Source organism: Lactuca virosa, chromosome 5, assembly GCF_052849685.1.
Source record: "Lactuca virosa cultivar CGN04683 chromosome 5, Lactuca_virosa_CGN04683_v6, whole genome shotgun sequence".
NCBI lineage: Eukaryota > Viridiplantae > Streptophyta > Magnoliopsida > Asterales > Asteraceae > Lactuca > Lactuca virosa.
This window is the reverse complement of record NC_136430.1, coordinates 279045831-279067953: the sequence shown is the minus strand read 5'-3', so window position 1 is coordinate 279067953 and position 22123 is coordinate 279045831. Positions and strand designations below refer to the sequence as shown.

At 36.8% G+C, this 22123-nt stretch overlaps 3 protein-coding genes across 5 annotated transcripts; 1 reads left to right on the top strand and 2 right to left on the bottom strand.

Annotated features, from left to right (window-relative positions):
- Positions 1 to 1017: 1017 nt before the first annotated feature.
- Positions 1018 to 2956, top strand: LOC145111562 (VAMP-like protein YKT61). Of its 2 annotated transcripts, XM_079047830.1 has the most exons (7): positions 1018 to 1169; positions 1341 to 1555; positions 1879 to 1976; positions 2082 to 2186; positions 2292 to 2357; positions 2430 to 2516; positions 2694 to 2956. In XM_079047830.1, the coding sequence occupies exons 2-7, from the start codon at positions 1357 to 1359 to the stop codon at positions 2742 to 2744; spliced, it is 606 nt and encodes a 201-aa protein (XP_078903956.1). In that variant the 5' UTR covers positions 1018 to 1169; positions 1341 to 1356; the 3' UTR covers positions 2745 to 2956. The 2 variants fall into 2 exon arrangements, with proteins under 2 accessions (XP_078903956.1, XP_078903957.1); XM_079047831.1 differs by lacking the exon at positions 1018 to 1169 and having other exon boundaries at positions 1176 to 1555.
- Positions 2957 to 8014: 5058 nt separating this feature from the next.
- LOC145115829 (glycerophosphodiester phosphodiesterase GDPDL7-like) lies at positions 8015 to 13830 on the bottom strand. Of its 2 annotated transcripts, none has more exons than XM_079052184.1 (8): positions 12187 to 13830; positions 11766 to 12062; positions 11406 to 11518; positions 10797 to 11304; positions 10251 to 10571; positions 10032 to 10171; positions 8704 to 9184; positions 8015 to 8516 (listed from the first exon to the last, which is right to left on the bottom strand). In XM_079052184.1, the coding sequence occupies exons 1-8, from the start codon at positions 12344 to 12346 to the stop codon at positions 8206 to 8208; spliced, it is 2331 nt and encodes a 776-aa protein (XP_078908310.1). In that variant the 5' UTR covers positions 12347 to 13830; the 3' UTR covers positions 8015 to 8205. The 2 variants fall into 2 exon arrangements, with proteins under 2 accessions (XP_078908310.1, XP_078908311.1); XM_079052185.1 differs by lacking the exon at positions 12187 to 13830 and having other exon boundaries at positions 11766 to 11873; positions 11954 to 12000.
- A 4181-nt stretch (positions 13831 to 18011) lies between these two features.
- On the bottom strand, positions 18012 to 18875 carry LOC145112795 (uncharacterized). The gene has a single exon (XM_079048916.1). The coding sequence runs from the start codon at positions 18873 to 18875 to the stop codon at positions 18012 to 18014; it is 864 nt and encodes a 287-aa protein (XP_078905042.1).
- Between the last annotated feature and the right edge of the window lie 3248 nt (positions 18876 to 22123).

The following is a 22123-nucleotide window of genomic DNA, read 5'->3' as shown; positions in this document are numbered from 1 at the left end:
TGTAATAGTGTCATCGTTATTTGACCGATTTGCATGATTTTTTTTCCAGCTTGTTGTTCACAATTTTAATTACTGTTTATATAGTTTATATGCTATTTTTGGTTATATATTCAATGAGCAACAAACCCCTAAACATAGAGTATTGAAACTTAGTTTTCTGTTTCAACATGTTTGTAGAAATTTAGACAACTGTGAACTGTCATAGTGTCTTCGTTATTTGTCCGATTTGCCTGATTTTGGTGTTTGGATTTTACATTTTTATATCTCAAGAGTAGTTAATTAATGCTTACAATAAATTTAAAGAAAAAGTAAAATCATTTTCAATGTATATCAAATATTTGGTCCGTTAATTTAGGAACAAAACACTACAATAATATAATTTGTATTTACTTGTAAGCCTACAATTATATGTTTGTCCTTACTGTGCATGCTTACTACGCAAATTTTAACATATTTTTGTACCTTTGAAACAATTATGTATACGTTCATTATTTTTAATCAACAAATTTGTTTCTTTAAAAGTTTTGTTATGGAATCATAAGCTACAAAAGTAATAAAATATACAGTTTTTATAGTCATAATGTAAATATTATTCGGGCTATGAAATCATAATACAGTTTATTTGTTCAATATGATATGATTCCCACCAAAAAGGCCTTGGTGCAAGAAATCTAACTTTTTTTTTATTCTTTATTTATTATTATTATTATTTTACGGGTCCAAAGTGAGCACACAACCTACTTTTAAAGTTATAATGGGTGAACATGATATTAAACAAGTTTAAATAAATAACTAACATTTATTATAATCTTATTAAAGGAGTACAATATTTTAATTGTAAAATTGATCAAAGTTGTTGTAAAATATCAAAATAATAATCAAAATTAAAACCGAAAAAATCAAGTAACATCATAAACCAAAAATATAAATTTCTTCTTGCTTATGTGTAGGAAATTGAGTTATGAAAATAATCATATTTTCGTTTGATTTATCGTAGAACATAATACTTTTTTGTCAAAACATTAGTGACAGCTGGAAGTTATGGCGACGGAATATTTACAAGTAAAGGTGGGTAGGCATTGTCATGGTTCGAAATTCGATCCCAAAACGCCTTCTGAATTCTGATTCTTTATAAAGCAAAAGCGTGGAAATTTTCTTCGATCGCAAGGGTAATGCACTTCACTGATTACGGAACAGTGGTTAATTTTATTGATCATCGTCTTTTTGGCCTAGAATTCATCCATTTCGTTCGTTTCCAATTCGTACAAGCATCATCAAGAATTTGTCGTCGGAAACCTAACCCTAATCTCTAATTTTTACTGTTTTTTGAGATTGAATAGGAGGGGGGAGAAGAGGATGAAGATCACGGCGTTACTCGTGCTGAAATGCCACCCGATTCCAGACGGTTCGGATCCGGTGATTCTAGCGAACGCGACGGACGTGACTCATTTTGGGTATTTCCAGAGGGTCACCGTCCGGCAGTTCATCGTGTTTGTTGGTAGGACCGTCGCCAAACGAACTCCGCCTGACCAACGCCACTCCGTCCAACACGAAGGTTACATAAACCACCTCTGTTTTCCTTCTATCATTTTTCCTTGAATCGTGTCATTGATTTCAAAATCTTATCACCGCGGTGATTATTGGAGATGGGGTTTCAATCGTAAATTTTAAACGAATTACATTGGGAACGATTCGAATTTCATATCTTGAAACGAATCATCGTTTATTCAAATGACCATAGATTGAAGCATAAGTTATTGATGTTCATATGACACCATCTAAGATTGTGAAATTTTTCCCTAAATTAAAGTGATAGAATGTTATCCGTGCATACATGTTATGCTTCTAGCTAATCACATTTCTTTTTGTTGGTGATAGAGTATAAGGTGCATTCATATAACAGAAATGGTCTCTGTGTGGTGGGCTTCATGGATGATCACTATCCAGTTAGGAGCGCCTTCTCTGTGCTGAATCAGGTAAGCTCATATTATTAAGAACTTTAACAAACAAATGATCATATGATCAATCATATCATAGCCTTAAAGCTTTCTATAAGTGACATGATGCTACATTTTGATTAGGTGATTGATGAGTACCAAAAGAAGCATGGAAACTCATGGCACAACATACAAGCAGATATCACTGATCAATGGCCATATCTTAATGATGCTTTAACCAGGTTTCAGGTACGAGTTAAAATCTAACCTTCATTGACATTGTTGTGCACTTGATGTGATCTTTTATTCTAATATCTGAAATCATTATTGAATCTTTTTTTTGAAATTATAAAGGATCCTGCTCAGGCTGACAAGCTGTTGAAAATTCAAAGGGAGTTGGATGAAACCAAAATTATCCTTGTAAGCATCAAATTCCGTAATTTGGAAATGAATTTTTGTTATTAACTGTGGTAAATAATTTTATGTTCACAGCATAAAACCATTGATAGTGTCCTTGAAAGAGGCGAAAAGCTGGATAGCTTAGTTGAGAAGAGTTCAGATCTTAGTGCAGCTTCACAGGTTCATCTTTAATCTTTTCCCATCATTATGCATGATTTTAAAGAGGGAAAATTTGTAAAAAGTTAGGACTTGATGGGAAAGTCTAATTTTCTTGACTTTTTTGTGTTAAAGTCATTTTTTTTGCATCAAGTAAAAAAGAAGCATCTGACAAAATTCTAATGAATGATTGTGAAACAGATGTTCTATAAGCAAGCAAAGAAATCCAATCAATGCTGTACTATTTTGTGAAAGCTGCATAAAGTTTTTACAGAATATATATGATTCAACAAAGATATGAATTTTCGGGGATTTATACATGCTTTAGATAGACAACAAGGCGCATGCTTGTTTGTTATTTTCATGTATCTAATTTGGTTTTTATTGTTATTTAGAATATTGTCTTGTAACTAAAGATGATTTATCACACAAGTAATTAAACATCACGTCATAATTTTAATACACTACTTTGATGTTCAAGATTTGTGATGATATACGACTTCTAAAAATGTGATAAAGAGGTCATGCTCTAGATACACATTAAAATATAATACCATTTTGCATAAAGGAAACTCAATGATAGTGGGATGATGTAAAAATAGAAATGACAAGTTTTTCGAAAAAATAAGACAAAGTAAATCGTGGGTTTCAATTGACGTTTCAACTTTCAATTCTGAATTTTGTACCGTTTCTATTTTATTTTACCTTTTTCTCTTTTTTTCTTTGCTTGATTGTTAGGCTAGAGGGAGTGGTAACACTCTTAGCATCTTGCCATATCATTTTTTTGTCTGCCACATCAACTTTTTGTCTTAGCATCTAAATCTTAACATGTCATAGGGAGTGGTAACACTCCTAACACTCTATTTTTTTTTCTTTTTCAAAGTTAATTAAATTATATTTTTTAAAGGGTGCTAATTATTATTTTTTAATTTATTTCAATTAATTTTCTCCTTAACTTTAATTGATACTGAGAAATCACTCATCTACCTAACTTTAATTAATATTGAAAAAATCCTTCTGTGAAAAGTCTTTTCTCATACTCACAACTTCTCTATTCATTTATCTCTCTTCAAATTAACGTTTCCTTCAAGAAACTTTTTTTCAAAATCATCCTCATTGCTAAACGATTTCATCATCTTCAGAAAATTTAGATACACTGTGACAATGATATTTTCCATCACCGGCAATTCAAGACCCACCAACGAGGTCTCCATCTCCGTCGAGTTCTCCCTCCCCGACCACCTGCAACTTCCTTTTTGATTTAGATTTCTTGGATTTGGGTTTCTGTTGTTTGAATGGGGTTTGAATCGTCGAAGATTGAGAACTTGTCGTCGGTGGGCCTTGAATCACCAGAAATTGAATCACATTCTTGATCGTTTTTGTGGAAAGATTCTGGATCGTTTTTACCAATCACAGTCTCCCTTTTCTTTCTCTCTCATCTCGTCAAGGATGTAATGAGAATGGCTTAGCGAGTCCCTTAGCGCTGGCTAAGGGGCGGTGTTTCAACGAGCTTAGCGAACCTAGCGACCGATTTTAACGTCTCCACTCCGTTCAGTCTTAGAGAAAGTTTCATGTCAATAACAACATTTACAATCAATAAACATGCATTGTTATAAACATTCACCGCCGGCTTATAAAAAAATATCATTTATTGTTTATATTAACAATTATTGTATACATTTACGAAGCTGAAATCCAAAATATTCCAGTGGAGAAAAAAAAAAAACCTTTTTTCTAAACATTTACAAAGTTAAGAAACCATTCAAAGCGTGTCAAATTTACGATAAAACTTCCATGCTCTTAATAGATGTTCCTTTGGGTTAAGACATAAAATGTTTATAAACCATCAGTCATTAGCAAGTTGTTAAATATCAAAATTGTTACAACATTCAAAACGTCAAGAACACAGAACATCCTTTTGGATCAATCTAATTCTAAATCATCCAATTTTTGCAAGACCTAAAATACAGATGGTGATTATTTCACTTCCTAACTATAGAAGCTCTCTGATTATTTGAGGGTGGCAAACTCTCCTCACTTTTTGCGGCTCGTTTTGACGATGACCGGAGTTTTTCAAAATCAATACCAGGCTTTTCAACTTCAACTGATGTTCCCAACTCGATGCCGATGCTACAAAAAAAATATAAATAAAGTTTAGCATGTAAGACCCGAGAGTGTGGATGGGAAACTCTCCTCACTTTTTGTGGGGCACAACATCTTTTCTTTCACTTTCCTTTCCTTCACCTAAACCGGAGGAACGGGTGGGAAACTTCCATTGCTATTTGTTTTTTTTATTTTTTTAAATAAAATTAATTTATTTTTATGATTTATAATTTTTAAATTAATAATAAACATAAATTTTAATTAAAAATAAAAGGCATTTCATTAATTAAAATAAAAATTACATTAGACCTAATATTTAAATAAGTAGAAAATTTAAAAAAAAAAAGAGTAAATTACATGAATGGTCCCTATGGTTTGGGGTAATTTGCGTGTTTGGTCCCTAACTTATTTTTTTAGCTCGGAAGGTCCCTACTATGTGTTTTTGTTACGCGCTTGGTCCCTGTCTTACCTAAAAAAACTATTATTTAAATAGGAAAAAATGGTGGGGTAGGTAAGGTAAGGTGAGAGAGGTGGGGTTGGGGGTGCGTTTATTTAAATAAATTAAAAAAACAAGGGCAAAATAGTCTTTTTAGGTAAGACAGGGACCAAGCGCGTAACAAAAACAAACAGTAGGGACCTTCCGAGTTAAAAAAATAAGTTAGGGACCAAACGCGCAAATTATCCTAAACCATAGAGACCATTCATGTAATTTACTCAAAAAAAAACACAACAAAAAATCAAACAAACCACAACATAGAAAACATAATTAATATCCTAATTTAAAAAAAACAAAATACGTCATTCGGAATCATCGTCCTCGTCATCGACCTCATCGTCTTCATCATTCTCCTGAACGTCACTCTCGTCATCGGAATCTTCGCTCTCGACGAACATATCAGAATCCTTGTCTGATTCCTCAAACAAATCATCGTGACAATACTCTATCGCGGGCTGAATATGAGCCCTATAAACGTGCTCCACCAAATCAGCACGAAGGGCATGATGAATGTCGCGATTGTGTACTTCTTTTCTATTTGCCCTATACTCTTGTGTACCAACGGCTACTCCTTCGACATTTGGAAAAATTTTATTTTCGTTGTACCGACATATCGCTCTTCCTTCGTCTTCAAGAATCATATTATGCAATATGATACATGCATACATTACGTGATGTAACCTTCTCACTTCATATGACCTTGTCCCGACTGCTAGTACTTGCCAACGCCTCTTAAGTACACCAAATGTTCGCTCCACATCCTTCCTAGCTGACTCTTGCGTCTCTTTAAACTTTTTCCTTTTCGGGTCGTTAGGACATGTAAACGATTTCACAAAAACAAACAATGGATGATATATACTGTCAGTAAGATAGTATCCACGCTTATATGCTACCCCATTTGCTTGAAAAGGTACATCGTGAGACTTTCCAAGGTAGATATCGTTGAATACCGGCGACTGGTCTAGCACATTGATGTCATTGTTTGCACCAGCTGGACCAAAGAATGCATGCCATATCCAAAGATCATGTGATGCGATAGCCTCTAGAATGATCGTCGGCTCTTTGTGGTCGCCTCTCATGTACTGACCACGGCATGCGTTGGGGCATAATGACCAACTCCAATGCATGCAATCGATACTACCTAGCATTCCAGGGAATCCATGCTTGCCTTCATGCACCGTGTACAATTGGTGGATATCGTTCATAGTTGGTTTGTGCAAATATCGTTTCCCATAAACCAAACAGATCGCTTTGCAGAACTTGTACATACACTCCCGCACGGTACGCTTGGACATCCTAAAATACTCGTTCCATTTGTCTGCACCCATGTCGTATGCTAACTGACGAATTGAAGCCGTGCATTTTTGAATTGGAGAGAAACCTTTTATCCGTCTCGCATCCATTTTCCAATGGAAATATGGAAAACGGCCTTCCAAATCGGCAACAATACATAAGAATAGTTCCTTCCTCATCCAGAACCGACGTCAAAACTTTACAGCATAGATGGCGTCATTTGCAAAGTAGTCTTCTATAAGACGACCGTGTCCGGCTTCGCGATTTCTACGCAACGGCGGGTTTCTTGGTTTAGATCGTGCACGTGATGTTTCGCCTGGTCGGTTTTGAAAGTATGCAACCGTTTTCGCCATGACGGAACCAATAAGCTTAGCCTCCTCTTGAGCCGTCGAATCGGATGATGAAGATGATGACATTTTGATTAATATTTTTTGGAGAGAGTAAGAAGGTATGAGTTAAAAAAATGTTGGGTGTTGTGGTATTTATAGTGGGGGAATAGAATATATATATATATATATATATATATATATATATATATATATATATATATATATATATATATATATATATATATGAGAGATAACTTCGTTAAAACATGAGAGGTATATTTATCAGCATAAACATTTACCTCAATGTATATTATGGTGATGTGTCTGTAAAAGCTGCATGATATTGTACATATTGATGTTGTATCTTATCTCATGAATTCGATTTTAAATCTAAGCAAACTCAAAAATCACAACACTTGCGATTCCACTTGTTTGTAGACTTGTCTAGAATCCAGGATACGATAAATCATTTGATTGGAAATGTAAATGTACTCATGAAATGCACCTGCTTAGTCAAGATTCCCCTAATAAATATTCAAGTGCATTACAAAGTTGTACATGTATGAATAATGTTCTTTTGTGGGTTATGTTTTGAAGAGAAACAAGAATGAATCTCATACAGTCATTAATATTAGCAGGAGATGACGTGGGATTTGTTGTAAATGAGGAAATGGAAAATGAATCAGGAGGGTAACGAACTGTTTTGTTCTCATTTGGTCCCTTTCCTTTTTTTGTATTCAATATACCATCGAACTTGTTGTTTGTGTTCACCATAAGTCCATAACCTTTTGAGCGGCTATCATAAGTCAAAAGTCGGTCAAAAGGGTTATGGTGAACACAAACAACAAGTTCGATGGTATATTGAGTACAAAACAAAAGGAAAATGACCAAATGAGAACAAACGCAACAGTTAATTAGCCTCAAGAGTCATTTTCCCATAATAGATGTATTGTGCAAACTCGCTTCGGTATGATTCACATAGCTACTGTTTGTTTGTTTCAACAAAATTCAGTCACATGAGTTAGAATCATAAATAATGCAATCATACAATCAACCAACCGTATGTGTAACAAAATGGGAATGTGTTTGAAGTTGTAATCAGCTTTGGCAAATTTTGATTATGATTTGAAGAATTAATTAAAAGATAAATTTTTTAGATGTTATCTATTATCTGTTCATGTTCGGTTGCTTGAATACCTTGATTTTTTGGGAGCAAAGGGTTTGGGCATCTTAGGGGGTGATTTGGCATTGATTAGAATGTTGATTAACCCATTGTTTGGTCATTTTTAACAACGTATAAATGCAATTGAAACATATTTTAAAAAAGTATCAGATACATAATTTACCAAATCTAAGATAAAACTATATTAATTTATCTACCAAAAATGAATAAAGTAATTAACACTAACGAGTTCTTACAACAATTTGGTAGTTTCCCGTGGTACAAATACAACTCTCGTTTAATCCCAAACCAAACCAAATATTACCAAAATCAACACCCCATTAGAAAGAACACCACAATCAACAATAACATTGTTGCCACCACATCCACGGCCATTCTCCGTTGGCCAGATTCCGATCCACCACCACCATCACCGCCACTCTTGTCAGAGTCAGCTTCTTTGCGTGCAGCAGCATTCACGGGAGGCAATGGCGGGTCGACAACATCCGTCACCCGAAGAGGAGGAATTGGCGTTGATGCTGGTGGCAAAACCGTGGGTTCAACTTGAGCGAGATAATCACCGGGTCTAATCGGTTGGAAAACAAATGGGGCCTTGCTGTTTGGGTCAACACATGGACTCCCTGCCACATTAGCCACAATAAGATATAAATTATTGATATTAACGATGCATTTGACACAATTTATTTATAGTTTTTATCCTATTGACATCGGTCATCACAATATCACAATGACTCCTATGCATGTCAAATGTGGTATATGTCATGTATAACCAACAGTGCCTAAAAGAAGTGTATTAGCTAAACTTACTCAAGAATGCACTTGCAGTTTTCGGGTTATCGGTGATCACACCATCAATACCCTCTGCAATGAATGAAACAAGCTCAATGTACGGATCGCTATAGAAATCGAGTTGCATACTTAAAGTTTCCGTTGAGAATCCCGAGACGTACACCGAGATGTTTGCAGCATGCATTTGTTCTACAATTTTTGTGGCTCCGTTTGTAATGTAAATCTTGCTCTCTGGCATTATTGACTTCTTCACTACATTGACTGCATCGGCATATTTCTTGATGTTATCAGTAACCGGCTTTGGTGCATCGCTGATCGGCTTGCTGAACAATAGAACTCGTTGGTAAGTCGGGTTTGAGTTCTTGAACTTTTCCAGGATAGAGGTGTCATCTGATTGGATTAAAATTTGTTGTTTCGGGTTCAATTTCGCGTTCTTGAGGGCATCATTGACTGATTGGAGGATGTCAAGACCCTTCTTGGATGCTAGGTAAGCAGCATTCTGGGATATGATCGAGTAATGATGTTATTGGAAGGAACACCTATAGGTGCACATGGACCGGGTTCAAGGCACCCGGCCCTATCAAAGTCTAAGTCAACGTCAGTTTGAAAGAAGCCCGGTCTAGGTTTGAGATTATATATGGACCAATGAAAGACTATGTTCCATACTGGTCGCCACTATATCTGGTTGTTACAGTCTGTTTTTTTTATGACATAAATATTATTAGCTTATAAACATTATGTGTTACAAAGTACCATTAAAATGGAAAAAATTATATTGTATCAATTTGTAAACGTTATAAATTGTAAAAATCCTTTGCTTTATATTATAAATCTACAAAATGGCTACCTAAATAATTATAAAAACAAAAAGAAATAAATAATATAATATAATTTTAGAAAAATGCGTTGTGTTAAAATAGTCCAAACAATGTCGGACTGTTCCATTTGTGCACCTCTAAGAATACCAATAGACATCGGGTAAATCTAAGAATTAATATCATAAAATAGTCATCAATAACCCTTGATTTGCTCTTTTAAGTCATTCGCTATTCTAACTATACTCAACATGCCAATAAACATTTTATCGAGTCTCGATAGGTCATAGCTGGGATAAAATGACAACATGAACGTAAATTAACAAACTCTACAATATTGGATGGCTTATGTGGATGTCACATAAGCTATTGACCGGGTTGAAATCCACTATGATAGTGTAATGCAACATACAAAAAAAGTTTATTGGTCTAGCTAGTACATTTAAAATATTCAAGGCTTAAATTTATGAGTTATTGGTGACCATTTTGTGACCTTAACCCTAAATCTAATAAGTAAAACATGGAACTCACTTGGATTCCGATCAGAATACCGGTCGATGCATTCTTCTTGGCAAGCTCCAAAAACTCGGGGACTTTTAAAAATGTTCCGGCATTCTTTGATTTAGGATTTCGTAACAATCCGCCAGACTGAAACGGGTTCTGAATTAATGCTACAACCAAGTGAAAATAAGTAAAAGAAACAAAACTTGCATTCGGTCATAGCCCAAGACAAAGGACGGATAAACTTACGCTTAACAGATTTGATCTCAGTCCACGTCACATCAAATGTAAAAACACCATTTTTCGGTTGGATTTCTGGCACTGAGGTAGACCGATCCATGAAAGCCATTGCCGCGTTAGTTTTTCCCAAGAGATCAGCCGAATCAAGGCAAAACGCAACACCATCTTTTGTCATTTGGACATTGCAATCGATTATATCCGCCCCATCATCGATAGCCTTCTTATACGCGAGATCAGTGCACCCCGCGTAATCGATACTTGCTCCATTGTGAGATATGATCAAAGCATCCACCACCTTCTTGGTCGGTTTTGGACTTTGAGCTAAGCATGCTGCAATCATTTGGCATTTCAGCTCATGTAACCGCATTAAGTTTTCTTACAATTTAGAAAAGAATAGGGACAAAAATTTTGTCGCTAAATGCCACAAATGCAGTCATCCGATATCACTATATCGGATCACTGATATCAGCAACGGAAATATGAATATTTCCGTTGCGCTAAGACATTGGTGACAAAATTTATTTGTCACTAATGCCGAGGATCATGACTTCTTACCAATGGCGTTCGAAGCAGATCCTGGGAATTCCGTAACAACCCCATCAACCGAAAACTGTGAATTATCGACGAATTGCAAGTACTCAGCCTCAGGATCATAGCTGTAATTATAACTCGAAAATGTATCGGATGCAAACCCTGCGACATACACTTCAAGGCCTTCCCGATGAGCATCGGCAACGAGAGTGGTTGTGGGTTGTAGGTATCCATCTTTACCGACGGGCCATACGTAGTTTTTTGGGACAAAAATCCCCGATGCAAATGTCTTGATCATAGCTAGCTTCTTTAGGAGCGCACCATACGTTTCTTTGTAAGTAGGCTCGACCTCGGCAAGAGTTAGGAACCGGAAAACAAGTTTTGTTTTTATCCGATCGAATGTTTTGCTTGCTGCCACGGCTTTCAAGAAACCGATCTCCGGTGACGAGATATAATCCGCCACAAAGTATTGTTTGGACTCATCGATGTATCGTATTACGTTTAACTGATGTGAGCTCCAGAACGCATCGTTCTACGATACAAGAATATGAAAACAATGAACTAAATTGTGTTTAAATTAAGAAGATGGGCCGGACCCATGTAAGTGTGGGGGGTCCCACGTACGTAACACACCTGAACATTCAACCAGAGGTGGCCTTTCGGCTCCATGCCGAAAACACTATCGGGTTGCAGCAAAGGGTATACAAAATCGAAAACACTTGCTCTTGAGTAAATATTCTGTATCACTGCGACAAAACATCAGCAAGAAACAAAAGAACTAACATTTTGCACTAAAGGCCTAATTTAACTTTTACGTGTTTTTTTCTAAGTTAATTAACTTAAACCAGTGAAAATACTAAGTCTCCTCTCTTTACTAACCTATTTTTCTTCCATTCATCAATATATGTCGTCATTATCCTTTTTTTTTTTTTTTAAATCATCTATAAAATTAAAAGACAGAATGACAAATAGACCGTTACCCGTGCCACTTACAACGTATCTCCTTCATTATCTCGTCGATAGTGAAATCCAGAGGGAACCAACCATCAATATCGCGCCCATTCACGCTATACCTTCGTTGGTGCTTTGGGAACCTGGTAGCTGCATTGGTGCAGTTATCAAGCTTTACATTCGGAAGACAAACTCCTAAATTATCTTTGGTTAGTTGCAAGTTACAATACTTTAGGGTTCCAATAACGCCCATTGCTATAGCCGCAGCATAACCCGCCCCAGAAGAGTCCGGGAATAAACCAGGAAACCCACCTTGGGCTATCACCAATGGCTCCCTACCTAAACATAGATACATAACCCAATGCAAAACCATCATTTTTTTTATATATAACACATATAATCATGATGTTATAATGATGTGTTATTATGGCATAAAAAGGAAGTAAATCAATCAAAATAATACCATGCAATGTTAGCCATTTCTTGCCGGGATCAGGACCAGGACCAGTGATAGCTTGTAACCGGGTCCGTCGTGTGGGTTTGCTATTGCCGGGATGAACATGTAAATGTTTGGCGAGAGATGAATGAATCAACAGGAAACCAAAGAGTAACTCCCTGATCATATCTTGTTTAATCTTGCATGGAAGAAATCAATCAACAACACGTATATCAAGGAATATGTGTCGTTTTATGGGTTAGATTCTTTGAAACACATTAAAAGAAGGATTTTTTGCATGGCTTCTTTTCAAATAGGTTTTGACTTGAATAAACCGTATGAAAAAGACTTATTTGATAAAAGAAATTTGATTTAAAACATGATTTCCCTTGTGGAGTTTCAGAAATCAAGAAACTCTCTAAGGGAGTGGGAAGAAGGTAATGGAAGAAAATGGAGGTATAGAAAATGGAAAGAGAAGACGATTGCTAATAAATTGTACCCACAGATTAAACGAATTTATAGGTAGCAAATATTGCAATTATATCCGGAGATGGAATTTAACTTGATTTTTAAGAGCATCTAATAAGTTGCCATAATTAGGCATGCTTGTCATGCCTGAGCCGTAATTGAAAATTTATAGATAATGGAACAGAAAAATTGGACCTAAACTGATACAGGGCATCCCGACTGAGGAAGGGCCAAAGGACTAAGAATAATACAAAGTAACAGTGGGACTCTGTGCACAATATATAACTATACATTAATATTCCCGCAATGTTTGAACTTTGAACGTGGGGAAGGGACCAAACGCTCAAAATGGATCGGTGGTCTAAATAAACGTGAGGAAAGGCCTTTGGTGAAGATATCAACATATTTCATGGAGGGCAGAACTTGAAGTACTCGAATATCACCGATATCAAAATTGTCTCGAACAAAATGGGTGTCGATACAAAATGGATGTCGATCTCTATGTGTTTCATCTGCTGATGTTGAATCGGGCTGAAGGAGAGATAAACCGTACTAATATTATCGCAATATATGATGATGGATTTAGAGATCGGAGAGAGGAATTCACAAATAAGATTTCTAATCCAAGAAGTCTTAGCAACAACCCACTCTATATTCGCCCTAAACACTTGATCGCCACCAAGGTAAACACGATACACCTATGTAGATATTTCCGTGGATGAACAGGACATATGCCCGAATCGCGTCCGCGTCCGCGTCCGCGTATGTAATCCATCTTTCAAGCTACGAAAAAGAGTGGCAATCTTGCCAAGAGGGTTGTCAAGGCTGAGTTTGAGATGTGCGTAAATCGGAGTTGTAATCGACTTCTAAGCATTCATATAATCCCGGTCGAGAATTTCGAGGGTGTACTTTTTTTGAAATAAAACATGTAGCGAGTCATTCTAGTAGTGAAGATGCCAAGAAAATATGCCAACCGGCCAAGAACAGTCATGGCGAACTCACCACTGATAGATTGAATCATGTGCTACAAAAGAGCAGGAGACAAGACAATGAGAACAATATCATCCATGTAGAGAAGAAGGTGGGAAACTCACAAGCCAAGTTTATAGATTAAAAGGGAAGAAGCATATATTTCGTGTTTAAACCCGATTCATGACACAAAGATGGGAAACTTGTGAAACCATGCTCGAGTGGCCTACTTTAGTCCCTAGAGGGACTTGCTTGGGTGACACGTGAAATCAAGGTGGGAGGCGTTAAGAAAACCGAAAGGCTAGTGCATGTAAACCATCTCGCTAAGATTCCCGTGAAGAAAATAATTATTGACATCCAACTAGTGGACCACCCAATGGCAATATATGACCAAACTAAAGATCACACAAATGGTTGTCAGTTTAACAATAGGAATAAATGTTTCATAGCAATCAATTCCCAAGCGTTAAATGCTCATGTTGGCAACAAGTCTCACTTTGTAGCAAGCGAGAGAGTCATCCGCATTAACTTTCTGTTTAAATAAGCAACTGGAGCAAACAATATTATTGTTATGGGTTGATGTACAAGTACCCATGTACTATTGTTAATAAGGGCATTATATTCTTCTTTTATGGAAGTTGACCAATTTGGATCTTCGAAGGCTTAAAGGTAGGACTTTGGAATAAGTGAATCGACTTTAGTATAATGTTAAGTTGTTGAATTGGTTTATAAATGCCGTGCTTTGAACATGTTTGCGTGGGATGAGTGGGTGTGGGATTGAGGCTGACGTAGGTTAAAAAGTTACAGACTGGGGACATAAAGGGAGTCGATTTGTAATTTGGAGACAGATAGGCTAAAATAGAATGGGGGTTGTGTTTGGATCGTAAGAGATGAGGGATGGGTTGTTGGGCCAAGGCAGGCAAATGGGTCAAACGAGAAGGGTGGTTGATGGTAGGCTCAAACGCGTTCGAGAAAACGAGTAAAAATGAGGCAATTTGATTTGTGATGGGCCATATGAGGGAGAGTGATGGGGGCATGGAGCCAAAGAGGGACATGGTTTTCTCAATGACAACATGTCACGAGAGAATGATTTTCTTGGATTAGAGATGAAGTCATCGGAAGACTTTGTGTTGGGAAAGGTAGCCAAGAAAGACACATGGGGTGGAACACGGGGCAAGTTTATGTGGGTTCGAGAGGTGAGGGTAGCATAGGCACCTAAAAACTAATAAGTGAGAGCATTATGGTTTACCTTTGGTGAGGCGGTGAAACGGGATGGATTTATTAATGGTAGAAGAGGGTAAGATGTTTAGTAAGTATGTGGTCATATGGAGTGCCTTGACCTAATATTCGAGAGGCATGTGTGCATGGAACAACATGATACAGATCAATAAAGGAAGCTATGGGATTGAATTTACCATTTTGTTGAGAGGTTTGAGGACATGAAAAACAAAATTGAATACAGTTGGCGTAAAAAAAACAAAATAACAAATTGTTAAATTCACCACCATGGTCACACATTGGAACTTTTAAATGTCAAGGTTAAATTGTTTTTGGATATCATTGGCGTAAAAAAAACCAAAAACAAAATAACAAATTCTTAAATTCATCACCATGGTCACACATTGGAACTTTTAAATCTCAAGGTTAAATTGTTTTTGGACAAATTGGCGATAATGTATATATTTGTGGTGTATATAGTTTATCGCGTGATGGGTATACCCACAAAAAAAATGGGAGACGTGAATAAGAAATAGAACATAATTTTAATGCCACTAAGACTAAGAATCCATGGAGTCCATAATCGAATGAATAGCATCAAAGGGAACATGAATAAGAATCATAATTAGAAACAGCTCAAGTGACCCAATGTCCATATTCTTGGACTGATTCAAGCGATCAATCCAAAACAGGATCCTCCAAACCACAAGCATAGTTTGGATATAAGAAATTTGGGTAGTCGAAAAGAAATCACGAACGATACCAATAAAAGGATAAGTTAAACCTAGAGTAAACGGGTATTCGGGAAAACAAACCCACGTCGGGGAAACATAATCTGGTTGAACGTTGGCCTCAAAAGGTCGAAAAACTACGTCGGAAGGAAAAGCCCCAATGGCTTTCAACGACTCCATATCCTCATCGTTGAAGGAGAAAACCTCATCATAAGACCAGATTGCCTTATCATTGAAGTCATTCTCGGGAGAAGTAACGGTGCTAGTTCGAGAACGGCTAGTTTTCTTAGCCATAACAAGGAAAATCAGAGCAACAGGAAACAAATGAGAGGAAAATTTTACCTTCACAATGAGACGATAACGACTTGAGAGAATAAAAAAGAAATTACCGGAAGCCCACATTTATAGCACAAAAGAGATAAGAAAGATGATTTGACTGCTTCTCGATTACCTGGAGACGGATAAAACTTATCCATTAAGGGATAAAAATTTTAAACTCTTCTTTATCTCTTTATCTCTTTAATTAAGTTATTCCTTTAATATTTTCGAAATTAACTCCTACATTTTCAGGAATAACTTGGGGGCAATTGTTAGGGCTAGGATCCTCAAAGTATTCAGGATCCTCAAGCCTTATCATATATTCTGGATCCTCAACTATCTTAGGATCCCGACTATTATCGTTATTATTATTTATTAACATTTATAACGGTTATATTTCATTCATAACTAACACATGTGCATAAATAGTCAAGAGAAGACTTATTCTCAACAGAGAATCGTCTCAACTATGCTAAAGACCCGTAATACCAAGTCAAATAACGTTCACAAAGCTCGTCATAGAGGATCCCGGAAATATCGGACATCTTGTTAGCTAGTTTAGACTATGAATTGACATATGTATATCTCACACACGACAATGATATTGCTCTCAGTTGACACTACGAACTATTTCACTTGTTCTTATTGAAATACTCTCTGTAATCATTATTTTATATTAATAAAATCATCAATGTAGGTGATCGTTATCACCTCCCAAGGTTTTGTGTCGGAGATCCTAGCAAGGATCAAGGACTTTCCTTGTAAACAATTGTGTCATTCTTTTCATCTTTTTTCTACTGCACAATTCGAACATCATAGCCTCTAATTCAATTTGGTTGATCAATACTTGTGTAATTTTTGACCAAAACAGTTACCCCGACTTTTTTCGGGACTACCTTAGCGGCGCTCACCCATTTGCTATCAGAGATAGGATAGATCATAGCTGCATCCAAGAGCTTCATGATTTCTTTCTTTACTACCTCAATCATGGGGGTCCAATCTTCTTTGTGCCTCTCGGGTTGGTTTGAAGTCTTCCTCCATGAGAATATTATGGATGCATAAGGAGGGACTCAACCCCTTTATGTCAGCAATTGTCCACCCAATAGCCTTCTTATACTTTTTCAACAAAGTCACCAATTTATCTTCTTTTGCAATGGACAGCTTGTTGGAGATAATGACAAGCAAAGTTTCCTCTTCTACAAGATATGCATACTTCAAATGATCTGGAAGAGTCTTCAATTCTAGCTTAGGTGTCTGCACAATAGAAGGAAGAAGTTTTGTGTTAGAAATGGGCAATTTAACATTGGTATTATCATACCTCATTTTCTTCCTTTCTTCCATAAACTCCACAATTTCCAGCAACTCCTCATCAAGCTTGAAATTTGTTGCAATCTCTTTGACTAAATTGTTATCAAAATTCATGCTCAAAACTAACTCCAACGAATCATGGTTAGTCAACTCAAAACACTTTTCAGTTAAAGGTTGGATCATATCAACAAAATTTATACAATGAACATCACTTGGATACCGCATTTGCTTCATAGATGTTAGAATTGGGGTATAGAAAAGGCTTGGAAATTCTGAGAATTGTGTATACACTTTCAGATTAAAGTATTTGGGTGGTACTCCCAACCTTTAATCGGATAAGACTCGAATATGAGAGCAAGAACAGAAAATATGGTTGTTATGAATTTCGTGATTGTTGTTGTACCAGGAAAAATGATGACAAAAAAGATTAAGTAGTTCATTTGTCTGAAAACTGCGAAGGTGGTTTTCTTTGTCCAAAAACTACTCCAACTGTCAAAACCAATAACAGTCACCAAAAACGGATTTTTAATAAAGGTCAAAATGAAGTCAAAAACCGGGTTCATTTACAGAAAATTCAGATTTCTAAGGCATTTTTATATAGCAATATAACTCATATAAAAGCCAGGGGCTCTGCCCCTTGGACCCCGCTCCCAGGGGTGCTGCCCCCGGACCCCCGTTCGTTTAGGAGCTTCGCCCCTAAATGACAGTCTACTTTGAATCTTGAATAAATTTAAACAAGTGTGCACTCCGCACCTTCCTTACTTGTTTAATATTCATCAAGATTGAGTTTTGGTCAACAAGTCAATCCATTACACTTAAATACACATTGATGATACAAAATCACCAATAATAGATATTGAAGTTAATGACCTCCCCATCAAATTCCATAGACAATGTACCATTGTAGACATCAATTTTTGTTTTCGCTGTTTTTAAGAATGGTCTACCTAAAAGTATGGAACTCGAGGTTTGGTCATCATCTCCCATATCAAGCACATAAAAATCAGCGGGAAATACAAGTTCATTGACTTGCACTAACACGTCCTCCAATACACCTTTTGGGTGTACTAAAGACCGATCGACAAGTTGAATTATGACTCCTGTTTTTGTTAAGGGTCCAATTCTCATTGTTTTATAGCTTGAATAAGGTAAGACATTAATTGATGCTCCAAGATCTAGCATGGCACGTAACACAAAAAGGTTACCCATTTTACAAGGAACTATGAATACACCCGGATCCTTGCATTTCTTTGGTAGCCGCTTTTGTAACACGGCAGACACGTTTTCTCCTACTTTCACCGTTTGATTTCCTTTGAGATTTTTCTTAGATGTGCAAAGTTCCTTAAGGAACTTAGCATATCTAGGAATTTGTGTAATAGCATCTAAAAGAGGGATGTTGATTTCAACCTTTTGGAACATTGACATGATCTCGTCATCTTCCCGTTCTCTTTTTGTGTTTTTTAACCTTGAAGGAAATGGTGCTAGAGTGACTTTCACCTCAATGTCTATTGGCCTCTTTGACTTTGAAGTATCTTTCATTTCATCTTCTTTGACAGCTTTCTCTACTTCAATCTCCTTTTCTTCCTCTTCTTCATCCGGCATTCTTGGGCTTTCATAATTTTTTCCACCTCTCAAAGTAATGGCACATGCATTGGGTTTCGGGTTCTTCTCGGTTTGAGATGGTAGCTTGCCTTGTGATTCCATTCTACTCACGAATTGAGCAAGTTGTGAAACTTGTTGCTCCAAGCTTTTTAGGCTAGCTTTAGTTTCTTGTTGGAAGCTTTAAGTGCTAGTAGCAAGGCTTTTGACAATATCCTCCATTGACATGCTTGATGAACCCGCTTATGGAGGTGATTGTTGTGGCGGCCTTGGCTGGAAATTTTGAGGTTGAAAACTCAGCATTTGTTGATGTTGAGGAAATGGTGGTCTTTGTTGGTAACTCACATGTTGATTTCCTCCCCAACCTTGATTGTTGTTCCATCTTTAATCACCCTGTGACTGCTCATATCCTCTTTCATTTGACCCGGAATACCCTCCAACGACATTTGTTTCTTCATAATCTTCCTCTTGAAGTTGAGAGCACATGTCGGTCGGGTGCCCCACTTAGGTGCAAATTCCGCAAGGGCGGGGTATGGGGTGTACACCCTTGTCTTTAGCTAACATCATTACCACTTTTGTAAGCTCGGACAATTGAACTTCAATTTGAGAAGTTTGGACTTCTTTTACACCTCGGGGTGCATCCGTATACCATTCTTCATCATGACTTGAATGCTTAGAGTCTTCTGCCATGTTCTTGATTAGGTTGCGGATTTCGGTTGGAGTCTTGTCGGGTAAAGATCCGCCACTTGACGCATTGAGCAACCTTCTTTCCATTGGATTCATGCCTTCAATAAAGTATTGAAGGAGTTGATATTCAGTGATTCCATGCTTTGGATAACGGGCACATAACTTTTTGAATTTGTCCCAATATGTGTGGAAGGCTTCTCTCTTATGCTGCTTGATTCCAATGATTTCCCTTCGTAGGGTTGAAGCTTTCATTTCCGGGAAGTATTTGTCCAAGAAAAGGCGTGCAAGATCTACCCAAGTAGTAACCGTCCCCGTTGGAAGGTCATAGAGTCAGTCTTTTGCTGCATCTTGCACCGCGAAGGGGAATGCCCTAAGCTTGATTTGATCATTCGTGACATTGTGTGGTTTCATGCCCACACACACAACATGGAATTCAGTGAGGAACTTGTGAGGATCTTCATTTTCCAACCCTCTAAAGATTGCGAGTAAGTGGATGAGCCCGGATTTTAGTTCTAGGTTTGTGGCTGTCGGATATGTGATGCAAAGAGGTTGTTGAGTAACCTCTTGCCTCGCCCATTGGGGAAGGGTTTGCTCGGGTGGTGGATTTAGAGGATCTTGATTCCCTCCATGGTTATCTCCCATTGTGTGAGTAGTGGTTGAAGTTTCTGTGGGTGTGGAGTTTGGGATATGATAAGTAGGTGAAGAGGGTGGAGTTATACTTTTGGGTGAGATGGTTGATATGTGCATATTTGGCTATATATTTAGTATAGATTTTTGTTATTTATTGGCTAATTTATTGTAATTTATGGACAAAAGGTACTTAATTGTGTTTAAATTGTATTTTCAGTCCAAAAGACATGCTCGAATGCTCAGGAATTGAAGATCTAAAGAAAAAGAGTCAAATCCTAAAGGACTCGGCGAGTCTGGACATCTACTCGACGAGTACCCACGAATGTTCGCGAAGCAAAACACAAAGTCCTTGTCGTATACAGACTCTACAGAGGGGACTCGGCGAGTCGGTTACCTACTCGACGAGTAGACCCTATTTTCTGAAAACTATAAATAGAAGTCACATTCCCGAATTGAGGCTCTCTGGAATTTTTGGGAGAATTACTTGACGACCAAGAAGGCATCTGGAGTTCTGGAAATCGTGAGAGAAATCCTAATCTTCAATTCTAAGGAGATTCAAGGCGACATAAGTTTACTTTTCACTTTATTCTTGAATTAAACTATGGTTGAATTGCTAGACTTTGTTTTTGGATTGCTATCTACTGTAATTATGAGCTAAATCTTATAGTTTCTGTTTAGGGTAGATAAGTTTATAACTATGGATTGATTTATGGTAGGATTAATTATTTATTGGTGAATTTTATTAAATTAAGCTTGTTAAAGAACCTTATGCATTAACCATAACTATTTTTAGTTAATTGACAAGTAATTAAGCCGCATGAACATTTCTTAATTGCTTACCTCATGTGATTTATGTGAAAACATTATTATGTGCCTAGGAATAGTGAATGTGAAACTAGGGTTAACTAGAGAATGGGTAAATTAATGTGTGAGCTTGTGTGATAAACCATCAACAAGAGGTTAATTGAATTATTAATTTGATTAGCTAATTACAAGTCTTATTTAATCCGAATAATTAAACTAGGAAATTCATTAGTTTAATCACTTGATCACTGCTTAAGTTAATTTGTTTCCTAAGGATTGGTAATAGCGAATGTGAATCTAATCACCTTATTCGGTAACCAATAACAATTAATCCATTGCACTTGTCATAAATCAACCATAGGAGTAAACGAATCGAACCTAAACAGAAACCTTTCTATCATTGAATTTAGTTAGTTTTTACTTGTTTTTAGCTGATTAATTGCTAAATCTGTGTGTTAGTTAGTGTGTTAAAGTTTCTAGTCTTGTAAAACTAGAGAAAACCTTTTACTTCTATTACTTGTGTAGTTAATTCTAGTTATTAGTTTAATTTCCGTTCCTCGAGTTCGATACCCTACTTGCTCATCTATACCACTAAAAGACAGGTTCACTGCCTTTGTGTGTTTAAATTACATCTTAAAAGTAGGACTAAAACCAGTGCATTTTTATACACATCAATGGTTGTGGTGAGAGTGAGAGAGTTTCTGTTTCGGATGCGGATACACTTGAGAGGGGTATATCCTCCCAAATGTTAATGATTGGAGGGGTAAATGATGAACAAGTCCCGGAACTCGGTCGCTTCTTACGAAGCTTGGCTTGCTTCCGTAACCTCTTTGCAGTCTTCTCTATCTCCGAGTTAATTGGCAGTGGTGTACCTGTACGGAAAGATCTAGGCATAAACAATTAGTAACACCGTGTCCCCGACAACGACGCCAATTTGTTAGGTGTGTCAAACCCAACAAATAAAGGGGTACAAAATGACTCCAAGAACACTGTTACTTTGCACTAAAAATGTAATACAAGATAAGCAGGGTCGATCCACAGAGACACGGAACAAGTGCTTATACCTTTTTTGCGTAAGGTACAAATGTGGTCACAAAAGTGAGGGGGGTTTTTTGCACTGATTTAAGCAAGAGACTAAAGTAATAAATAATGATTGATTAAATAAGATAAATTCAGGATTTGTAAGTACTCCAACTCTATGCAAGACAAATTAGTAATGTGATTCCATGGAT